Source organism: Cavia porcellus, unplaced genomic scaffold (genome assembly GCF_034190915.1).
Source record: "Cavia porcellus strain 051 isolate PalLab524CR breed Dunkin Hartley unplaced genomic scaffold, mCavPor4.1 scaffold_20, whole genome shotgun sequence".
Classification (NCBI taxonomy): Eukaryota; Metazoa; Chordata; class Mammalia; order Rodentia; family Caviidae; genus Cavia; species Cavia porcellus.
Window position 1 is genome coordinate 29106753 of NW_026947503.1, and position 21882 is coordinate 29128634.

At 34.9% G+C, this 21882-nt stretch overlaps 1 protein-coding gene across 3 annotated transcripts; it reads right to left on the reverse strand.

Moving 5' to 3' along the window:
- Nucleotides 1-1462: 1462 nt before the first annotated feature.
- Nucleotides 1463-21604, reverse strand: Poli (DNA polymerase iota). 3 transcript variants are annotated; one of them, XM_063231604.1, is made up of 10 exons: nt 21386-21591; nt 19930-20055; nt 17371-17535; nt 14941-15093; nt 12818-13054; nt 10639-10817; nt 9713-9804; nt 6948-7075; nt 6179-6381; nt 1463-2616 (listed from the first exon to the last, which is right to left on the reverse strand). In XM_063231604.1, the coding sequence occupies exons 1-10, from the start codon at nt 21423-21425 to the stop codon at nt 1876-1878; spliced, it is 2064 nt and encodes a 687-aa protein (XP_063087674.1). In that variant the 5' UTR covers nt 21426-21591; the 3' UTR covers nt 1463-1875. The 3 variants fall into 3 exon arrangements, with proteins under 3 accessions (XP_063087674.1, XP_063087673.1, XP_063087675.1); XM_063231603.1 differs by having other exon boundaries at nt 21335-21590; XM_063231605.1 differs by lacking the exon at nt 14941-15093 and having other exon boundaries at nt 21335-21604.
- Nucleotides 21605-21882: the final 278 nt, after the last annotated feature.

Here is a 21882-nt window from a genome sequence, read left to right on the forward strand (position 1 = left end):
TTAAACTGGTCCAAACCATTTCCTTTTTACTTATTTTCCCTGAAAATCATTTTGGCTAACCAAGTTCCTGAAATCATCACAAAGTTGTTGTGTTTTTTTTTTTTCTTTTTTTAGCAGCCATCAGACTGAGGACCTTACACATGCCAAGCAGGTGCTGTGCTGCTGAACTATATCCCTGGCTCCAAGAATTTTTAAAATGGATTATTTTACAAAGTGTTAAAATATTCCTTTTATCAGTTTCACTACGTTCCCAGAATAATGTATACAGAAAAATATATAGTCCTTCATCTACAGCACTAAGTATTTAAGTGGCCCAAGTTAATTCCTTCGGTTAATCCCAAATTTTTAAAATATCTTAGTAGTTAAGGAATTTTCAAAATATAAGGGATCTAAAACTTAGTGGCCTAGATGAAAAGTGTTTTTAACTTAATCCTTATCCACATTTGTGTACTGTATTTTAAATGTTGTATCTGTAAAAATTACAAACTTGCTGAGGAATACTCTGCTATGCTCTACAAACCGCTATGTCATAGTGTCCTCAATCTTATATTCAGCTTTTAATATGGCTGATAAAAGGACAGGCAGCTATAGGACAACACCCACCAATTTAGTTTATACGCCACCTTTGATCTCATGTCTAAATGCAGTATTCAGAGATGTTAAAGAACATCTGATTCCCCACCCAAGTTCTGAGGCTTGAACACAGTGCTAAGCCACATCCTTAAGCTCACAGACATGTGCAAGTGCACACGCACGTCCACACACACACACACACATATTAATCTACTGCTTTTAGACCTTACAAACTGGCTAAAAGACAAGGGAGTACTTCCACTACTAGTATTCTTATAGCCCCTTATATCGGCTTGCACTTCAGATGTCCCTTCCCTATTATATACTTGCATGTAGAGTTCCTTCTAGGGGCTGGGGATTTAGCTGGCAGTCGTGAGTTCAATCCCTGGTACCGATTAAAAAAAAAAAATTCCTTCTACTACTGTCTTCTACAACACACTCCTTTCTCCTACATTCAAATTCCCAGTTCACTCATTCAATATGTTGTGAGTTGCACATTAAATGCTGGACTGACTATAAATTGCTTTGCTATTTTAAGTCAACTTACTGAAGGATATGTGGTATTTAGCCAAAGAAATTTATATTTTTAACAGGCTTACCAAGAATACAATTTCCGGGGCTGGGGATTTAGCTCAGTGGCATAAGCGCCTGCCTTGCAAGCAGGCAGTCATGAGTTCAATCCCTGGTACCGATAAAAACAAAAAAGACAAAAAAAAAAAAACAAAGAATACAATTTCCTAAATGGCTATTTCATAATAGCCTGAATGTGAGACAGTCCAGTATTTCTTAGAAAAAGAACCTTATTCTCTATTATAACAGATTTGGTGATCCTGTATTTTATTTGTAGGCACGTGTATCTTTTCCCCAATTTATGGAAAATGTACGAGTGTTGACAAAAATATTCCTTTTATTGAAAAGCAATAAAAATAGCTATAAACTAAGCATGGTGGTACATACCTGTAATCCTAGCATTCAGGAGGCTGAGATAACAGGATCTTGAGTTCAAAGCTAGCCTGGACTACATAGCAAGACAGTCCCAGGGAGGAAGGAAAAACAAACAAACAAAAACTTGTGACAATACATATACATTATTGCTTCTGTTATGTATTTATGCTTTGTGCTGAAATTTACTTCTTATATCCATTCTTGATTTATCTGGAACATTTTACATTGGATTTCTTTATTACTGAACATTAGTATTTAATTCAGAAGAGCTTAAGAAGCTGCTAATCTGAGACCACTGATACTTTCCAGCTTTTAGACCTTTTTCTGAACACGCTCATTATGTACAGTATGGCAATCTCATCCAGTTCTCTTCCACTCATCCACCAGTTCTTTTTGTACCTCTTCTGGTAGTTCATAGAAAACTTGAGGATCAATGTCAGGTGGAAAACTAATTTTCTCTTCAGCAAAATCTCTACTTTCTTTGAGTCCTTGCTGAGAGGCTGTTGGTTTTGTTTGTTTGTGGCTATCTGTAGTGTGGTTTTTGGAGAAAAGTTGCTCATTCTGCAAATTAGGAGATGAATGGAGAACAGGGTTTGTATTGGGAAAATGGAATCCATGAGATTCTTTAGGTTCCCGACTCATGCTTAATCCGTTGACTATATAATTTGAGTAACCTTGTGGGCTATTTAAGCCTGATGTTCCTGCTTCACAGGGAGATACAGAGGATACCTGTTTGCAACTGGACAAGTTACCTCTAGAATTTAAGGGACTATCCTGCATTTGTTTTGTAGAGAAGAAAGATAACAGTCCTCTGGAAGCCTGTCGTGAACAACTCAACTTTTCATTCACTTGAACTTTTTCTTTAGAGTTTCCAGAAAGGATTTCTTCTTGAATATCTGCTGGAAGCTGCCTAAAGACTTCTTGGTCAATTTTCTCAGGAAATGAATAGTGTAGGAATTCACTGATGTCTTTGTCTTTAGAAAAATTTGTACTATCTAGGGAAGATACTTCTGTTCTTTCAATTCTTCCAGTTGTTAGAAAATCACAGTTTGCTTCTTTGTCTTTGGAAAAGTCTTCCATGTAAGTATCCTTCATTTTCTAGAATACAAAGAGAACAGAAAAATTCAGGTATCTGATGTTTTTAAACTGCTGCTGAAATGAGGCTGTAGCTATTATCTGACAAATATTTCAAAACGACTCAGCACCTTCAATCCTTTGTGGCCAGTTCCAAACAATTAGAGATGACCCATCAGTTACACTATGATGTAGATATTTACTTATTATGCCAGGAAAAAGCTAAGTATGCACTTAGAGGCCTGGAAAGGAGCTCAATAATAATGTATTTAAACATTCATTTCTGTAAATAAGTGTCCTAGAGTCACCTAAACATTTTTCTTTATAAATATATGCATAGAGCATGAAAGCCTGATTTTTCAAAAATTACTGTCCTGAAACTATGCTGACTGGAAAGTAAAAGAATATTTCTATAGTAAAACTCCAATTCTTTTTTTTTTTTTTTTACCAGGAATCAAACTCGGCCTCATGCTTGCCAGTAGGCACTGTGCCACTGAGCTATATCCCCAGCCCTAATGTTTTCTTAACATGCAACATTTTTTATGTTTACATAAAATAAAAACACTTTAAATTCTAACTTATATAATTTTTCTTTAGTTTTTGCTTAAATTTCCTTTCCATTTTTTTTCTGGTTTTATTTTTTATTAGTATATGTTTACATTACAAAAGATTACATTCCTTATGGGGAACTGGTACATGTACATAACACATCTCAATTCTTTTTTTCACCCATCCCTTTTCTTCTCTTCCCTCCTCGCTCTCTCTCTCTTTTTTTGTTTCATTTTGTTTTCTTTGCTTTTTTGAGACAGGGTCTCGGTATGTAATACCGGCAGGCCTTAAACTCATGGATATCCACCTGGCTCAGCCTCCTGAGGGCTGCGATGACAGGCCCATGTCACCAGGCCCGGTAGACCCTCTTCCATCTCTTTATCCCCTTCCCATCTGAACAAAATCTATCTCCCTACTTCCTATTATTGTTTACCTTGCCTATTTTATATTCTGGGTTTCTCATATGAGAAACCATGTGGTATTTAAGCTGTGGATCTGATTTGATTTTCTTAACATTCTGGTCTCAAGGTTCATCCATTTTCCTGCAAAGACTCAAATTTATCTTTCTTTACAGTACAGTAGTACTCCATTATGTACAAATACCACATTTCTTTAGCCATTCATCTGCTGATGGACATAATATCATCCAAATGTATACACAGGCAAATATAGCTCAGTAAACATTACTACAATTGTAACTCCAAGACTATAAAAGGAATACAAAAGATTCTAACCTTTATACTGTTTCAGATATAGAAGGTACTTTCACTTCTATTTAATGTCACTGTACTTTTACTTTTATTTACATCTAATGCCAATGTTAATTATAATCATTAATTATTTTTTTTGAGACAGGGTCTTGTTACGTAGTGCAGGCTGGCCTTGAACTAACTTATGTACCCCAGGCTAGCTTTGAAATCATGGTGATCCTCCTGCCTCAGCCTCCAAAGTGCTGGGATTATAGGCATGTGCCACCATGCCCAGCTTTAATTCTCTTTATAGGAATTTAAGTGTAAAAATAAAATACTTTAACTTTTAATTAATACATGGAATTTTAAAAGTCACAGATTAAAATTAATCTGGAGAGTATTAACTTGCTGTTTTCATAACACTACTCATTTTCATTATAAATTTAAGTAGAGATGAAATACTACTAAAATTATACTAACTTAAAATATTTAAATTATGAGTTAATTACAAGCATTAACAACTTACATAAAAATGTTATTTATCTATTTATTTTCTGCAGTACTAGGGAACCCAGAGGGTTGTTCAGCCATATCCCCAGCTCTTCTTTTTTTCTGAGCTAAAGTCTCACCAGATTACTCAGGTCAGCCTTGAAGCTGCACACTATAGTCATCCAGCTTCAGCTAAGTACCTTCGATTACAGGTATGTGCTACCATAAGAGGTAAAAGAAACTTGTATAGTACCTCACATCTACTAAACTACAGGTTCATCTAAAAAGGTGTTTTAGTCATTTGACAATGCAACTGGCTTCTGCCTCTCTATTGCCACATTGTTACAACTGTAAAATCAGTAAATTCTATCAATACTGCTATGAAAATTCAACATAATTTCAAAATTTTAAATACTTTAATAAAAAATTGTAGGAAGGGTACTAGTAGCTTATATCCAAACTGTCAGACAAAAAAATTTTATTCCCAATTTCTGGATATATTGTCATATATGAGATAACCTACCATCTTTCTACAAGTAGTTAAGATAATGTGTTACACTTCCACAATAGGGAAGCTTTATAATGGTTTTCTCTGATCTGGTAATCCTTACATCTTTTTCTTAGATCATTATTTCCCCCAAAATAAGATCTAACTGGAAAATAAGTCCTAACATGATTTTTCAAGATGCTTAAACCTTACTCCAAAAATAAGCCAAATCAACCAGATGTAGGCACTTAGTATATCCATTACAACACGTGAGGGATATATTGAATTATAATATTAACATATAATGAAATACAAATATTACTCACAATAATACCTATATGATAATATGTTATAATTAAGTATTTGTAAATATCCAACTAGGTGCCTTTGGACAACAGGTAAACACCTATGTAAACAGATGAACATAAGACTTAATTGCTGAATGATCAGAGTACCACAAAGCACAAATAATGTACGTTCCAGTAACAAATGGATATGTTTTGTCTAATATGAATCTTCATAATTTAATCTGTCATTTGTTATAACAAATATGCTAATGCACTCGTGAAATAAACATTTTCTGAATTTTGGTGCCTGCAATTTTTCGTCATTTTTGTATGAACCAACCTTTTTTATTTGTTTTGCTTTTTGTGACAGAGTCTGACTAGTAGTTTAGGCTGGCCTCAAACTCATTTTATAGTCCAGGCTGGCCTCAAACTCATGGCAATCTTTTTGCCTCAGCCTACTGTGTCCTGGGATTATTGGCATGCACTACTGTGCCTGGCTTGAACTTTCATTCCTTCCCGTCACCATTTTTGTTGCCACTCTTGTCTCACACATCTATGGTTAACACTTGATTTAAGGGAAACTTTGGGAAGCCTAGTCTTCAAGAGGTGGTGATTTGGGTGAAGAATTCATGGGATAAAATCACTAAGAGCTAACAAATACACTACAAGCAGGCTACACAGATAAGAACTGTTCATTTAAGGAGAGCTTTGTTGCTGGACATAAGAGATTGGGGTCAATGATTCTACAGGAAATGGAGTCTCAAGAAATTCAGGCCAGAATTCAGGGTTTGGACAGTTATGACAACATTTCAGAAGAAGATGACATGACTATATTTGAATAAATGTAGATTGTTGTCCATAAATAAATGTAGATCATTGTACATGAAAAAATAAGACATCCCCTGAAAATACACCCTATCATTTTTGAAGCAGAAATTAATATAAGATCTACTGTTATTTTTTGGAAATATGGTATATATTAAGGCCAGTAAATGTGATAAATACTAGAAAACAAGTAAACCAACCAAACAAAGCACCCCAAAGAATCAATACATCATTTAATCACATAAATCCAGTGTACTTACAAAACTGTGCTTGCCAGAGTGTGAAGTTGTTAATGATGGTGTTAAATAGTAATCCATACATCCTTTCTTAGCAGTATTTAGTGCTTTAAGGTTGCAGAAGCACACACTTAGAAGGGTAAGATGAAATGGCATCTTCACATTTACCATATTTCGAAAAAGTTTCATTAGTATATTAATCAATGGGGTCATCACATCACTATTTCCTAAATAAAATGTTTAAAAGACAATATCTAAACACACTGCATCATAATTAACATTAAGAGGATAAATTTTTATTGCTTAGATTAAGAAATTACTACTCAGTAGGCCAAAGCAAGAGGATCATAAGATCAAGGCCACACTGTACAACTTAGTAAGACCTGGTCTCCAAATAAAAAGTAGTAAGAGTTAAGGTTGTAGCTCAGGGTCAGGTGCCTCTGGATTGGATTCCCAGTACAAAAAGAGAAAAAGAAATTAAAATCCACTAAGCATGGTGACATATGCTTGCAATCCTACCAATCAGGAGACAGAAGTAGAAGGAACATTTAGATGGGGAAAAAAACCAAGTTGTACCATGCAGAGGTACAAATTTTCCATAATGAATGTGATCATTATGTATATCTAAAATGTACCAATAAAACCTGATTGAAAAAAATACATCCAAAACAGAAAGTATAAAAATATTTAACTGCTTGCTTACTCCACACACATATTCTTTTTTGGAGTATATTTCTAATTCAAAGTTTGCTCTTTACAAATACAATTAAACCCTTAGAAAACTAGTCCATACCTGTTCCCAGCTTCTGAATTATATGGGCTGGAATAGGGCACTGCCGACTCTCACGACTATAGTATTTGGATGAAAATCGACGGATTGCTAACCTTACTGTATGGGGCTTCCTTCCATCTTTACACACTCTTTAAAAAATGAGAAATTATAAAAATATTAATGGTTTTTAAAATGGCATAACAATTTATTATATAACTGTGTAACTATAGTAATTATATATACAGTATATAACTAAATACTAAGCAATAAAAGTTCCAAAATAAACAGATAAATATCTTAAAAGTCATGCATTTAAGCTCTGAAATTTTAAATGTAAGGTTTATAGGCCTCACTCAAAATTGGGTGCTGTCAGAATCAGAATAGAAATAAGACATAATTATAACAAGCTGTTTTATAATCTAAATCTAAAATGTAACTATAAGCAACATACTAAAATCAGCAGGAAATCTGGCAGAAACCAAGCAAATGAAAAAATTACAAAGAAAAGTTTTTATGAATTTGTTTCACAAAATGAGATTACACAACTTTTATTCGCTTTAAAAGTGAGATTATTTTTACTAAAATAAAAGGCATTCCCCAAACAGATCCCAGAGAACCAGTAACTCATCATATGATGGAATGATTATTATGAGGACCAGTTACCTGCTATATTAAGGACACATACATGCACGCACATCTTAAAAGAATTACATCCAAATGATCCTGGATTTTGTGTTAAAACAAAAGTTTTAATGATAAGGAAAATTTGGGCTGGAGATTTAGCTCAGTGGTGGAAGCACTTGCCTGAACAGTGCAAGCAAGGTCATGAGTTTAATCCTCAATACCAAAAAAAAAAAAGGAAAATTTATTTAAAAAGTAGAAAATTTAACTACTAAAAGTAGAGATATCATTAAAGGTAATAGTGTGCTTTTTATTTGTATACCAATACATATAAAAATCAAGAACACAAATAATATTGTTAATATTGTTAAACTCAAGATGATTTTGAATTAGAAAACTGAGATTATTACCAAATAATGTTTTTTTTACTGCTTTATCTGAAAATTTGACGGCTATTCAATTAGGATAATACCTATAAATGTATTACTAATATCTTCCAGTTAAACTTGTTTTTTATGTAAGTATACCACTCAAAGAGTATGATATGCTAATTAAGACACATTAGAAAAAGATTAAATCCTAAACAATTTTAAACAAGTGTCTACAGGATAGATTAACAATTATATCATCTTATACTTCTTTCATACCTATAGAATTCATCATCATCTACTGAAGAAAAAATTACAGAGACATACATGTATTATTTTTTACTAGTAACTTAGAAGCTATTATATTTCAGTCATTGAAGCAGAGTCCGTGATGTGAGATAAAGGGACTGACAAGCAGAGCTTGGATAACTGTTTTAACACCTGGTATCATACAGGTCCTAGGATCTGGTTTGATTCTTCAAGTAAGAAAAACCTGTAACACATACATTTCTTGTGGTTTCCCTATGTGTAGAACTGTTTTTCATGGCCTGGCATTTCACAGTATGTAGTCATATCTAGCTGAGCTGAGCAGATGACCCAGTTTCACTTGTGCACTCCCCTGCAGAGCCTGCACCATGTTGCAGGAGCGGGACAGACAAGCAGCCTCCACTGCATGCAGCCAACAGTGATTAAAACTCCAGACATGGCAGCATGCTGTGTGTGACAACATGCTGCATGTGACAGCTAAGCTGAAGGCAACGTCACCTCATCAGTACACGGTCAGCCCTCCCAGAATTATTACAGAAGCACATGCACTCTCCAGTGTTAAGACTTCTCATAACCCAATTTGAGAAATTCGTAATAACAAAGAGAAGCAAAGAAATGGAAAAAGAGATTAACACTCTTCTATGAAAAGTGAAAAATACATGCTAAGGAATATCAGCAAACCAAATCTGTACTTCAGTTTATTATGCTCTGCATACATGCACAATCATCCCAGAGATTCTTCATGCCTACTTAGAAATCAGAATCCCTGCACATTCCCACTATCACACATAGCCTCACTTAGCCACTGCTTCTTTTGACTCCTGTCTCATTTATACAGACTGAGGCAAAGGAGATAAAAGGTACCTCTCAGTTCCTCCATCATTGTGCTTTATAATTTCCTATCCTCAACCATCACAATTTATGGAACTGTTCCTATTGAAGGAATTTACGAATTCTGCAAAGACAATACTAGTAACTATATTGTTAAGGGCAAAGGCTTTGTAACTGCCATCAAGAAAGATTAACTTTCTTCTCACCTAGGGAGCTGAACATATCTAGGGACTAAGAATATCCATAAAAACAATTCAGGTTTACTATAGTTTAAGATGTACAGTACAACCATCATGCCACTAGAAGACTAATGGAAGTACTGGACAATGGAAGTAGATGGATTAAATCAGATAAAAACATAAAATGGGCATGGCTGCCCAAGCCGATAATCCTAGCATTCAGGAGGCTGAAGCAGGAGGACTGCCATGACTTCAGAACCAGCCTGGGCTACATAGTGAGTTCAAAGCCAGCCCAAACTACATAGCAAGACCCTGTTTCAAGAAAACAAACACGCAAACAAAAACCAAAGAACAAAAAACACGTATTACTATCTCTGCCATAGTTTATAATATAGCTGATAAATGCCGTATGATGAAGGGCATTATTTAAGTCTCCAATTAATCCATAAAATGCAAGTTAGAACATATGAGTGTGAATGCATGTAGAATTGAAGACTCAACAAAATAGACTTAAAATCACCTATTCAAAAGGATAGCAAGTAGTTCTTCTATCTTCTTTTTAGCTTCACCTTCTGATGAACATTTTTTGAATGATTCTTCTTCACTAAAGGACTACCAAAGAAGCATAAACAACAATTAATGTAAACTCAAATAAATATATCTAATTAGCAGTATATGTCAAATAAATACTTAACACATTCTTTATTAACTTATCTCTCATGCTTAGTTTGAACCATTTATTTCACATTTATATTAACTCTTTTTATCTGCAAGTTATTGTCCTCCAAGAGAAAGTACATTGGAAGTCAAGAAATTATGGAACTCGTCTCAATCCCAAACTTTACTGTATGACTACAACCAGAATTTTAATCCGCTAAAACCAAGTGTGACTTATCCTTGGATAAGTTATTAGCCTTTCTGAAGTATGCTATCCTAATCTTTAAAAAAAAAAGGTGGGGGCAGAAGAAAGAAAAAACAGTCCTACTACTGCCTAACTCAGAAACTTGTTGTGAAGATTAAGTGGGCTAAATAAAGCACCTAATGTCTGTTACTTAGGAAAAAAAATCAGTATTAGCTGGGTGATTATACTTATTCTTGTCTTTTAAATCACTGTCCTATTCAGAATACAAGATTTTTAAAAGATTAAATATTTGCCACACATGTGCCATCAGAAGCTAATAAAATTAAGTTGTATACAAAGCGGCTAGCATTAGGATTAAAAATACTAATATCAAAGTTTCAATTTAAGAATATTTATTAATCTAGCATAATAAATTAGACATCTCAGAGGAAAGGGATCATTTACTAACTGAAAAGCAAATGAGAACAGTAAAAACATAATAATAAACTAGAAAAGCCAACTCGGCTAATACAAATGCTAGAAATCTTTATTCCAAGTACTGTGACCACCAGTACTTAATCAAGTTAAATAGCATGGTCTTATACCTGAGGTGGTCCTGAGGGTATCACAGAAGAATTGTCCTCTCCAAAACTGAGCTTCTGTATATGCTGAGCAAATGAAATTCCTAATTCCTTTTCTAATATTTTGGATGAAAAAGTTTGAAGATCATGCACACTATGGATTCCCAGTGCTTCAAGACATTTGGCAGTTTTATAGCCAATACCTAAACAACAACAACAAAAAATGTATAAAGTGTTACGGTACCTTTACTCCTTAAAGTTAATTAAAATGTTAAAAAAAATATGAACCATCTCTTAAATTCCATAAGTACTGTAATAGTCTGCTAAAATCAGCTGAGTATGGTGGCATATGCTAATAATCCCAAGCACTTGAGAAGCTGAAGCAGGAGGGTTGTTCCAAGTTCAAAACCAACCTGGGTTACACACTGAGCTCAAGGCCAGCTTGGACTACAAAGCAAAAAAAAAAAAAAAGTTTTTCACTCAATCAAACTCTGTTGCACGTTAGGTTATTCTTCTACTTAGCCCCCCTGAGTTATAGTTGAAGCCTCTGTGTGTAGTATAGTAAAATAAGTTTATAGACAGCCAATAGTCTGTCTTGATAAAATGAAATTTTTATCACTTGTTATAAAGTATTGTGGAAAAACTCAAGAATCATGATTATTAATGTAAACAAAAATATCACTACAGGAATTTTAATTCATGTTGTTTATTAGCTAAGCTGTTTTCTATGTGCAAGATGGTATCTTACAGTATTAATGACAATACAACTAAGAGCAAGAAAACAAAAAAAATCTTACTTACAAAAGTCCTACTATGCAATTTTTGCACTAAAAGTCAGTCATTTTATTCACAGAAGAAACAGATCAGTTAATACCTTTGTATTTCTTTCATTTAAAAAAATAGTAACTCTAGGGGCCAGGGATTTTCAGCAGCACAAGAGCCTGCCTGGCAAGCAGGAGGTCATGAGTTCAATCCCACATACCAAAAACAAAACAAAACAAAAAACAGTAATTCTGTAACTATCAGGTTTTCTTGCACAGTAAATCTAGTGAACAGAGAAGGTGAAGGGTGGAATAATTATTAAAGTGGACTGATAGATGTTTTATAGTAGAAATAAAGGAGGAGAGGCTGAGGATTTAGCCAGTGGCATAAGCGCCTGTCTTGCAAGTGCCCAGTTGTGAGTTTGATCTCCGGTACCAAAAAAGAAAAAGAAAAGAAAAGAAGAGTAGCAATAGCAATGAGCAAAAATCAAAAGCCTATAAAAACACATACAGTCACTCAAAATACAAAGCAAGTAAAAATGTTTTGCACCAATATACCGTCCTCAGTGTATTAGTATGACACTATTCTTCAGAATGCAGGCCCAAATTTTCAAATTATACAATGACACCTCAGTTCATGAACACTTCTGTTTGCAAACGATTTGATTCACAAACAAATGTATTTTGCAAAATTTTGCTTTGATTTGCAAACTCTGCATTGGGTTATAATCACAATCGCAGGCATCTTCTCCACACACACACCAATGTAGCCATCTTCCCCAAAATCAAAACAAATTAAGTTTGTAAACCAAGGTACTGCTGTACTATATCAAGGAAGGCAAGACAGTATATGCTTCATTTTAGAATCAAACGGGTTAAAATGAGAAAATTACATTTTAACTGTCTTAACAGATTTACTCATCTCATTCTCCACAACTGCTACTGTAATGAAATTTATTTAATGTTCATTGTGGTTATAAAAACATAAGTATTTGATCTCTAAAGATACAAGCTTGCCCTATGACCTATTATTCAGTGAACCCCTCCCTCAAGGAAATCTGTTCCTTCATCTTTAAAATGAGAAACTTGGCCTAGAAACTTGAAAGGTTCACTGTAGCTCAAATATTTTATATGTAATTCCCATGGGCCATTGGTGAAAAATGAACTTTCCTGTATGGATACAATGCACAGCGTGGAGTATGAGCACACAGACTGGTAATAAAAGATCATATATTTCCAGGTTATAACTTTTATGATCACAGATAGCAAAGTTCCTTATACATATCTGCTCCAGGAAACATTACAGGTTTGTTTCGCTTTGGTTGAAGTCTTCTCCAAGAGCCAAGTACACACTTCCAGGAATTATGCTGTCTCTATAAATTTTAAGGTTATAAAGAAATACAATAAAGTCAATACAAGCATTTAAAATCTGTTTGTCTTACCAGGTATCTCCTTTACGTGGCTCAAACCAAGAATGAGATCTTGACAACTTTCAGGTAGTAAGACTGTTTGCTGATTTGGTTTAAAGACACCAGAAACTAATTTTGCCAACAGTTTATTAGAAGCAATTCCAGCACAGCCAGTGAGTCCCAACTGATTATACATGGTTTCCCGCATCTCTGCTGCAATCTGAGATCCAATAAGTAGTCTGATGTGCATGATATCATTCATGTTTACAGCTATAAAAATTGTTAAAAGTCACATAAAATTATTGTAGTTTTCTTTTTTTACAAGAATTTTAAAAAGGTACAGGGCTGTTTACACCCAAACCCTTACCTCTGCTGCCACTCCCCTGCTACCCCTCTGACTTATTTCTTTGGTTTTCCATAGAAATATGTAAAGTAAACAATTACCACAAGTAAATTCCAGGGGTAATAAATATGTACTAAGAATGCTTAAACAGATTATGAAAACTGATCTGTCAAAAAATTCCTACTGGCATTGATGCTTAAATTTTACACACTCGCTTTATGTGCTGCTAAAACATTTCTGACCTGTACATAACTTTAAGAGAACTTTCTTGAAAAGTGTAGAGAAACTGCATAAAAACAAATTTTTGTAGGCATGAAATAGTAAGAGTTACATATATCCTTAGCCTCTGCACTCATGCTAGAGAGATTCAGGGAGGAAGTGTCATGATTTCTGCAAAGCACTTCGTTTATTTATTGTTTTTGTTTTTCGGTACTGAGACTGCAGGTGCTGTGCCGCTGAGCTATATCCCTGGCCCCAATGCACCGTTTGTTTGTTTTGTTTTGTTTTGTCTTTTTGAGAGAGAGTCTTGCTATGCAGTTCAGGCTGGCCTTGAGCTCACTTTGTGGCCAAGACTGGTTTTGAACTCACAAAGATCCTCTTGCCTCAGCCTCCCTAGTGCTGGAATTACAGGTATGAGTGACCACACCTGGCTCCGATGCACTTTAAATGGCTCATCAATCAACCAGTCTTTCCACAAAAAGAACAAGCTAAACACAGAAAAATGACATGTGGAATACCTACAAGATATAATGGGTATTCACTGCAATGTTTCTATCAACTTTTCTATAGGTTTGGAATAGAACTTTTTAATCTTGGGTAAAAGATCACTGAATAATCAGGAATTTCCTATTTGGGATATGAAATCTAGCTCTGTACAATGGTATGTTTCAATCAATAAAATCTGATTGTGCTTTAAAAATTACACAGAAATATGTTCTGAATCTTCTTGCAACTCAGTGCTTTAACACAAAAGCACAGGTATACAGGGAACATGAAATGCTCTGTATCCCCTCAAAGCTGGAGCTTTTACAAAAAAAGGGTAGCCCTTTCCTTCCATGGAAAACAATATAGGAGACTGATGATCAGCCCTCAAAATAGGGGTATATGAGGTGTACATGCTAAGGCCTAGGACTAAAAGGGTCCAGCAATTCCTACACAAAAGCAGAGCAGCCTGTCTTCTATGTGGTAGGACATGGAGAGTCACCAGCAGTCACACGATGTCTATAAGTCCAATTAAGATTCTCACTGGCACTTACTTATTTTCAACGCAAACATCCCTGAAAATATTATCAGTCATTCACAACTTACTAATGGAATGAAGACGAATCATGCTGCTTTTTGCTAATACTAATAATTATTTGAATGATTAAATAGGAGCTTGGAGAATACACTAGTACATGGTAGACATGATTCCATGGCCTGGACAAGATTCCACTGCTGTTAACTTAAGAGAGTCAGTAAATAAAGGACTGCAGGGATTGCTTAGTGGTATAACACTTACCTAGAAAGTCAGAGAACAACATCAGGGGATGACCAAAGGATGGTAAAACAAATGGCACAGACACACTATATCAGACCCAAAAATACATGAAAAATACGTAGACTACTGACCTATATCATTAAAGTCCTTTCTTTTTGCACTTACTATGGAATAGCAATGCCTAATTTTAGTTATCTTAGACAGATTACTGACTAAATATAGCTATACCTCAATGCAAAGTCCTAAGTTTTTCAAGTGACACAATGAATTCATTTAACATTAAGAAATACATGTACTTTTAGTCATTAAGCAAAATGAATAAAACCCACTCACACTTATTACTATATACATGGCCTGACACAGTCAGAGCAGCAAGTTCATCAGTTTGTAGTAGCTGGAGTCGCTTCTCAACCATTTCTGTTAGATCCACAAAATTTTCATCAAATCCAAGTCTCTCAACAAGTGGAGTAAACTCTCCCAACAATTCTAGATTGAAATATTACAATACTGATGTAATCAAAATTGTAATTAGAATAGCTCTAATGCTTAAAGCACATTAAATATATCTTTAAAGGTTTATATATAAAGTATCTTTAATAAACCTTAATATATGAATAATTTATGTTAATAACACCCTCTCTTAATGAAAAATGTTTTTCCTATAGAGCATTTTCAGTAAAGGCAATATTTTTCAATGAAGTAAGTCCAAAAATGACATTCCCACGACAATTTCTAATGACAATATATTTAGCTCAATCTTCTATTATTTCTGTATCTCTAGTATATTAATACCAATGCTTAGAGTTAATTATAATCTTGAAGCAGTGTATCAAATAAACTAGTCTGTTTAGAAAAGTAAAAAAAAAATCTAATAATGTATTTTAGCTATATTTTCCATAAGAGTTTAAAACAGGCAAAACAAAGTAACTGTCAAATGTTCTACTTATTGAGTCAAACAAAAGTCAGTTAAATTTCAAAAAAATACTGTAGTACAGTATTTTGATTAGCCATCCCCTAGAATATTTCTTTTTTTTTGGCACTGGCAATCAAACTCAGGAACTCATGCTTACCAGGCAGGCACTGTGCTGCTGAGCTACATCCCTTAACCCCCAGAATATTTCTTAAGAGTAGAACAGCAAAGATGAACCAGAACTTACTGGTATTCAAATACCCAGCATTTGGCATAATAAATCATTAAGTCAAATGTTTATTGAATTGAACTTCACCAATATTAAGAATAAATTCAAAAGGACTATCAATTCTCACCTACTAAAATTAACTAATAATAACTCTGAAACTTAGAAGAATTTTTCATTTCTGTCTAAATCACCTTTTATTGATACAAGCTGAGTGACAGAAATATAGTAGTTCCTTGGTATACACAGGTTCTAGGACCAAACCAGCAGATACTTGAGTCTCTTATATAAAATGATATAGTATTTGCATATATCCTAAGCACGTCCTCCCATATATTTTAAATCATCTCTACTGACAGTATCTTACACAGTACAAATAATTGTCATACTATATTGTCCAGGGAAGAACAAGAAATAGTCTGCATAAGTCTAGCACAGAAGAAATGTTTTATAGTTTCAATTCACAGTTGGTTGAACCCGTAGATATGGAACTGATGGACAGAATAAGCTGACGGTACCTCTCTTAGCACATGAAAATCGATGGGGGCTTAAGGCACTATAAGATGAAAGTAAAAGGACTAAGTCGTTCCACACAGATCTTATTTCACAAAAATACTAAAACACCTATCTTTTATGGATGCCAACAATGATAAAAGTAGAAACAATAAAGACAACAATGTGACCTGGTAAACATCTAAAGTAATTTCGGATCCACCTAGAGATCCATTATTTCCTTTGAGGACAAAATGACCGCTTATTTGATTATAAAGAATTGCTATCATTTTTCAGAAATACATACCTAATATTCAAAAATAACATTTAGAATAACATCAAAAGAATACTACATTTAAAAAGGTAAGTATTATTTTAATTTCAGGACATGAATGATTTTATTTTTCTTAAAATCATAGGGAACTCAGTGACACTCTTCAAAGAACTACTGTATTTACTGATTTTGTATAAAATTTAAATATTAATAGATAACAAATAGAGCTATTCTTGCTTTCATAAACTTTTCAGTATCAGACTGATAAATTCTCACTAAGCAGTTATTCCACAATATAATACAAGAACATCCCCTTTAATTGATACCCATATTACTGACACACTGAATTCTTGACAAGAAAGCTTTAAGAGGAAAAGTTAAATATAGACTCATGTATAAAGCTGGTGAACCACTAATACTACTTTACTATTCCACTCCTGAAGCTAGATTCTTTTGCCAGTTACACACCATGCTAAAATAATTTTGAACAGGTATCTTTAAGTACTTATGATTTTATTTCTATTTAATCAGTTTCTAGCAGTGGCATCACTTGGTTCAATAACAGTTACCTTTGGGGGGGGGTCTGAGATTGAACAGGGGTCTTTGCACATACTAGGCAACGACTCAGTGGTTATTTATATGTACTATAGTCACTGCAAAATTCAAATTACTTCCAATTATACATATTTTGTCAACATTATTCATAAGTCACCCTCTTATAGAATTTTAAAGTAGATAGGACCCCAAATAAAGTTTTTTGGAAAAAAAAACTTGATTCATGGCATTTATAATTTATTGAATGCATATTAGGAATCCTGTATAAAAATTAATGCTAAAGTATACATTGTCTGTAATTTGTACCTGTAACCTTATAGGACATCTCTCTATAACGAGTCAAGTCTTCTCCATTAACTAATACCAACTGTGGACACTTTTCTTTTGCATCTTTCACTTTCATACATTTCTTAACTCCAAGTTTTCTGGCTTCGTAATTGCAAGTAATCACAAAACACTTCTGTTGAACACCTACAAAAAAACAAACACTGTGAATATCACACAGGATTGAAGAAACACCTTAAAATATGATTTACTAATTCCATTTCACAAGAGTTTCACTTGCAGTGCAATGTGTTTTCATAAAAAGATGTCTTTAGCAGCCTGTTCGTCAAAACTCTCTGAAGACACATGTTTTTGAGCTTTCTCCTAACTATGAATTATAAGGTAGTAAAACATTATTTTTCCATATCCATCCTACCTTGTTTTCCTCCTTTGGTATTAGAGATGGAACCCAGATGTACTCTGCCACTGAGCTATAATTCCAACCCCCCTTTTTTTTCTGTCACACAGTCTCATTAAATTACCAGACTGGAAACTCAACTTGAAATCTTTCTGCCTTACACTCCTTTAGGGCCAGGATTATAAGCATGCATCACTGCATCCAGCTTTCCATATTATACTTTTAATCTTTGGTTGTTTTGTCTCTTTGGAGAAGAAGGATGTTACCAAGTTAAACACTGAGTAACAGTAGTAGGAATCATATATTAGAATGTAGGTCTATTATTCTTATACAAGTCAAGCTGTGCATTAAACAAAGATCATCGCAAATCAGTATTTTATATGGATAAGACAGAAATCAAATCATTCTAGGATTTTTTTCAAACACAAAATCCCATTAATTCATATCATGTAAAACAGTCAAAAAAATTAAAAACTTGTTGCTGCCTATGAAAATCCACTTACAGTATCTTCTGAGTAAACTGCCAGTAGATAAAACCAATGTTCTGCTACAAGTGCCAACTTATGGCAATTGTTAGGCATCACTCCCCAATTAATACCCTAATTACTACTGTTCTTTATTATACGCTCCAGACAATTTGATAATGAGGGAGGTTTATAAGCTCCCTATCAGAAATGATCACCCACAGACTACACAGAAATTCTAATTTATTGGCAACTTAAAACATCTAAAATTTGCTTTTTAAAAACAAATTGGCAAGTTGACACCACTATAAAAGCAATGTTCATCTAAAAAATATGTAAATGCAAACACATAAAAGTTTGTGCCCATTCCCATTACAATTTGTTTTTAAATTTTTGTGTTTTGTAGTTGTCTTATGACAGGACTATCTAGTCCAGGATGGCCTTGCCAAGGCTGGCCTCAAACCTATGCCTATCCACCCACCTCAGCTCTCAGGTGCTGGAATTACAAATGTGCACTACCTCACCTGGTTTGTTTTTAGTTTTTTTCTAATTAATTTTATTGCTATGTTTTAGATAATGATAACATCATAGGGAACTGTTCTTAAATTTTTAATACCGTAAACTAGACAAAGTATTAATTTCTTTATATCAGAGTATATTCAAAAATATAATCCCTAGGTCAAAGGTAATAGTTTAATTATCAGTGAAACACATAAAAATCAGGCTGGTAAAGTCTTCCATAAAGTCTTTTATAGAATTACACTCTAAGGATTCCTTACTGTATATCACAGCTTGAGTTAATAATGTATTTGTGAAGTATAAATGGGACTAAAGTTTTTTTTCCAAGAAATGCACAGCATTCAAATCCCTCACTTCATCATCATGCATTTGTACTTCTTACATAAGACAATTTAATATGTATTATCTGCAGAGCATCTTGTGCTGCATTGCTATTACAATTAGAAATGTCTGCAGAAGAAAAAATTTAGATCCTTTAATCCTAAATTCTTGATATCCTTCGCAAAGTTTAAAGATCCTAGCCTTACCCTGGTATGCCAAAAACTAGTTACTCCTTTGTTCTATAAATTATCAAAGAAGCTGAAAAGGCACAGGAAGATAGCAGAAATGCAAACTTGTTCCCTACACTGACACTAAAATATCCTTCCGGCATGCATGAAAGAAATCCTTATTCTCCAATGCAAGATATAATAATAAATGTTAAAATATGAAAAATATCAATATATAAATCCTCAATGTAAAATTTCTTTTATTTAAAAATTTGCTTGAGTTGCTGCTGAAAGTTTGCTGTTACTACAGTTCTGTTTAAAATCCAACTGTTAGACATTACTATTCAAGAATTAAGTTAAAAAGAAATAGATGAAAACTTCCACTAAAATGCAATAAAATAACAAGAGCATTTCTGACATACTAGGTTTGTAAAATTTCAAACTGAAAAAATATCTTCCTAGAAAACTGTTAATGTTTAATATAGAAAACAAAGTTTATTTTGCTATTAATTCAGTTAACTATCCAGTATTAGTCTTAACAGTTATCATTTAGTGAGGTTTATGAAGTTTATACTTGATTACGAAGCAAATACTGCCTATAAAGAACCTTAACAGCTTTCAAAATGTTTAACATGCTTAATCAATACAGTATACTGTAAGTAGCTAGTTCTATTATCATTATACAACAAAAAATATCAATGTCAAGAATTACCTAAAGGTTTGTTCTTTAATTCTGGATTTGAGATCATTTCTACTTGTGCATAAAAGCAATCTAGATCCACATGTACTATGACTCTGGGTGAAATGTTTCGCGTAGGCACCACTTGATCAGGAACTGCTGCACATTATACAAAGAAACAAACAATATATCCAGGCAGCTTATTATCTCTGAGCAGCCAACAGTTCTTTACAATATTTTGTCTGGGAAGGCATTCACAGTAGTTTCAACTTTTTTCTCTGGATTCTTATGTCAAAGCATCTAGACATTTAAAAAAATGAAACTACATCTACAGTAGGGTCTTCAATACTTTACTTAGCATCTCTTTGCACACTATTTTTCTTAGAATAGCAATTTGAGGGTAGAAAAATGTTGATCAGTAACATAACTGACTACTACCACAGAGAAGTTTCTACTGTTAGAATAAATCATCGGAGGTAGTTAAGTTGAAACAATGCTGATTTCGGACCAACTAGAAAATTATCCTTAGTACCTGTCCCACTTTAAAAAAAAAAATCTGAAATACAAAATATCAAAAATCAACCGGTAAGTAAGAGTGAAATATACTTAGCTCCCACATGAAAATAGATTGTTTTAGTGCTAAATCCCCAGGGCCTAGAACAGAACTTGGAATACAACAATAAACAATAAATTGAAAGAATGCATTAGTACACTGGTATGAGATTTTAAAATTTAGGGACTGGGGCATAATTCATTTGGTCGTGCAGAAGCTCAACTTGCTGGAGGTCCTGAAATCAAGGCCCCGCACCAATAAATACTTTAAAAAAAAAAAACTATGCCATGAGTGGAGAAGTGTCAGAGGTGAATCGTGCTCATAGCTATGGTTAAAAATATCAGGGTAAATGCAATTAGTTTGGATCCTGAAGAAGAAAAGAAAATTAGTAGAAAGCCAAATCTGAATATATTATTGCTAGTTACTGGCACACCAATGTTAATTTCTTCCTGACAGATGTGTCAAAACGCTGTTTTAAGATATTAACACTAGGAAATAGGTCACCACAGAAGCAACCACAGACGTGCGAAGTTCTGAGCCACGCCTTCCACCTGAGAAAGGCCAGGTCTCAACCTCGGTCCAGGAAGAGGAGCCACAAGGTCCACAGCTTCTGCAACCGTAACCGGCCAGGAAGCGGGTGGAGTTTTCCGGGGCTGCTGCTGGGACTACCGCCCCCTCCCGTGGGTGTGTGTGGGGGGCGGTACAGATGTACGTTCCACACGCATTTGTGGGACCGAAGCGCCCTTCCTGCTCTTACGGGGCGAAGTCCTCGCTCTCAAGATACTAGTCGCGAACACCTAGAAGAGGGCCCAGAAAAGGAAAGGAACCGAACAGGGGTGAGGGAGGCACGGCCCAACGTTCGCAGCCCCGGGCGCCCGCCCCAACCTTGTCCTTCACGCCCAGGGAGAATGCCGGGTTCTTGAGGCCCTGGCGCACCCTGCGAGCCGCCAGCCGCCCCCGCGTCCGCCGGCTCCATAGCAGGATCTTCATCCTAGTCCTGGTCCTCGGAGCGGCCACCTTCGTCCTCTGGCCCCACCCCCCGCGCTGCTGCCGCCGACTGCAGTTCCACTTCCGGCAGCTTCAACTCGGTCTCCAAGGAAACCGCGGGCCCACAGCCCCCTAATCGCTCGGGTCCTCACGCCTGCGCAGTAGTGGCTGACCGGCCTGGAGCCCGAAGTGAAGCGAGCTCAGAGAATCACTCAGCTATGCGTGCTGGAGTTTTGTGCAACACAGTAGAGGCCGGAAGTGAGAGAGTGAAATGCCACACTGCTCACTTTTTTTCTTAAGCGCTTTAGTGTTAGGCCTGTGACTCAAATGTTAATTTTTTACCTTTACTCTTCATCTGATCGACTGCTAACAAAGTGGCTAAGCCCTCCACCTAGTCATTTGTGGGGATTCGGAATGAGAGGAAATCGGGTAAAAAGCAAAGCAGC

Coding starts and splice junctions, on each gene's coding strand:
- Poli (XM_063231603.1), bottom strand. CDS start 21,425: ATGGAGCCGGCGGACGCGGGGGCGGCTGGCGGCTCGCAGGGTGCGCCA. Junction 10,818..12,817: donor CCACGTAAAGGAGATACCTG/GTAAGACAAACA, acceptor GTTGTTGTTTAG/GTATTGGCTATAAAACTGCC. Junction 6,382..6,947: donor AATTCAGAAGCTGGGAACAG/GTATGGACTAGT, acceptor CATTTTATTTAG/GAAATAGTGATGTGATGACC.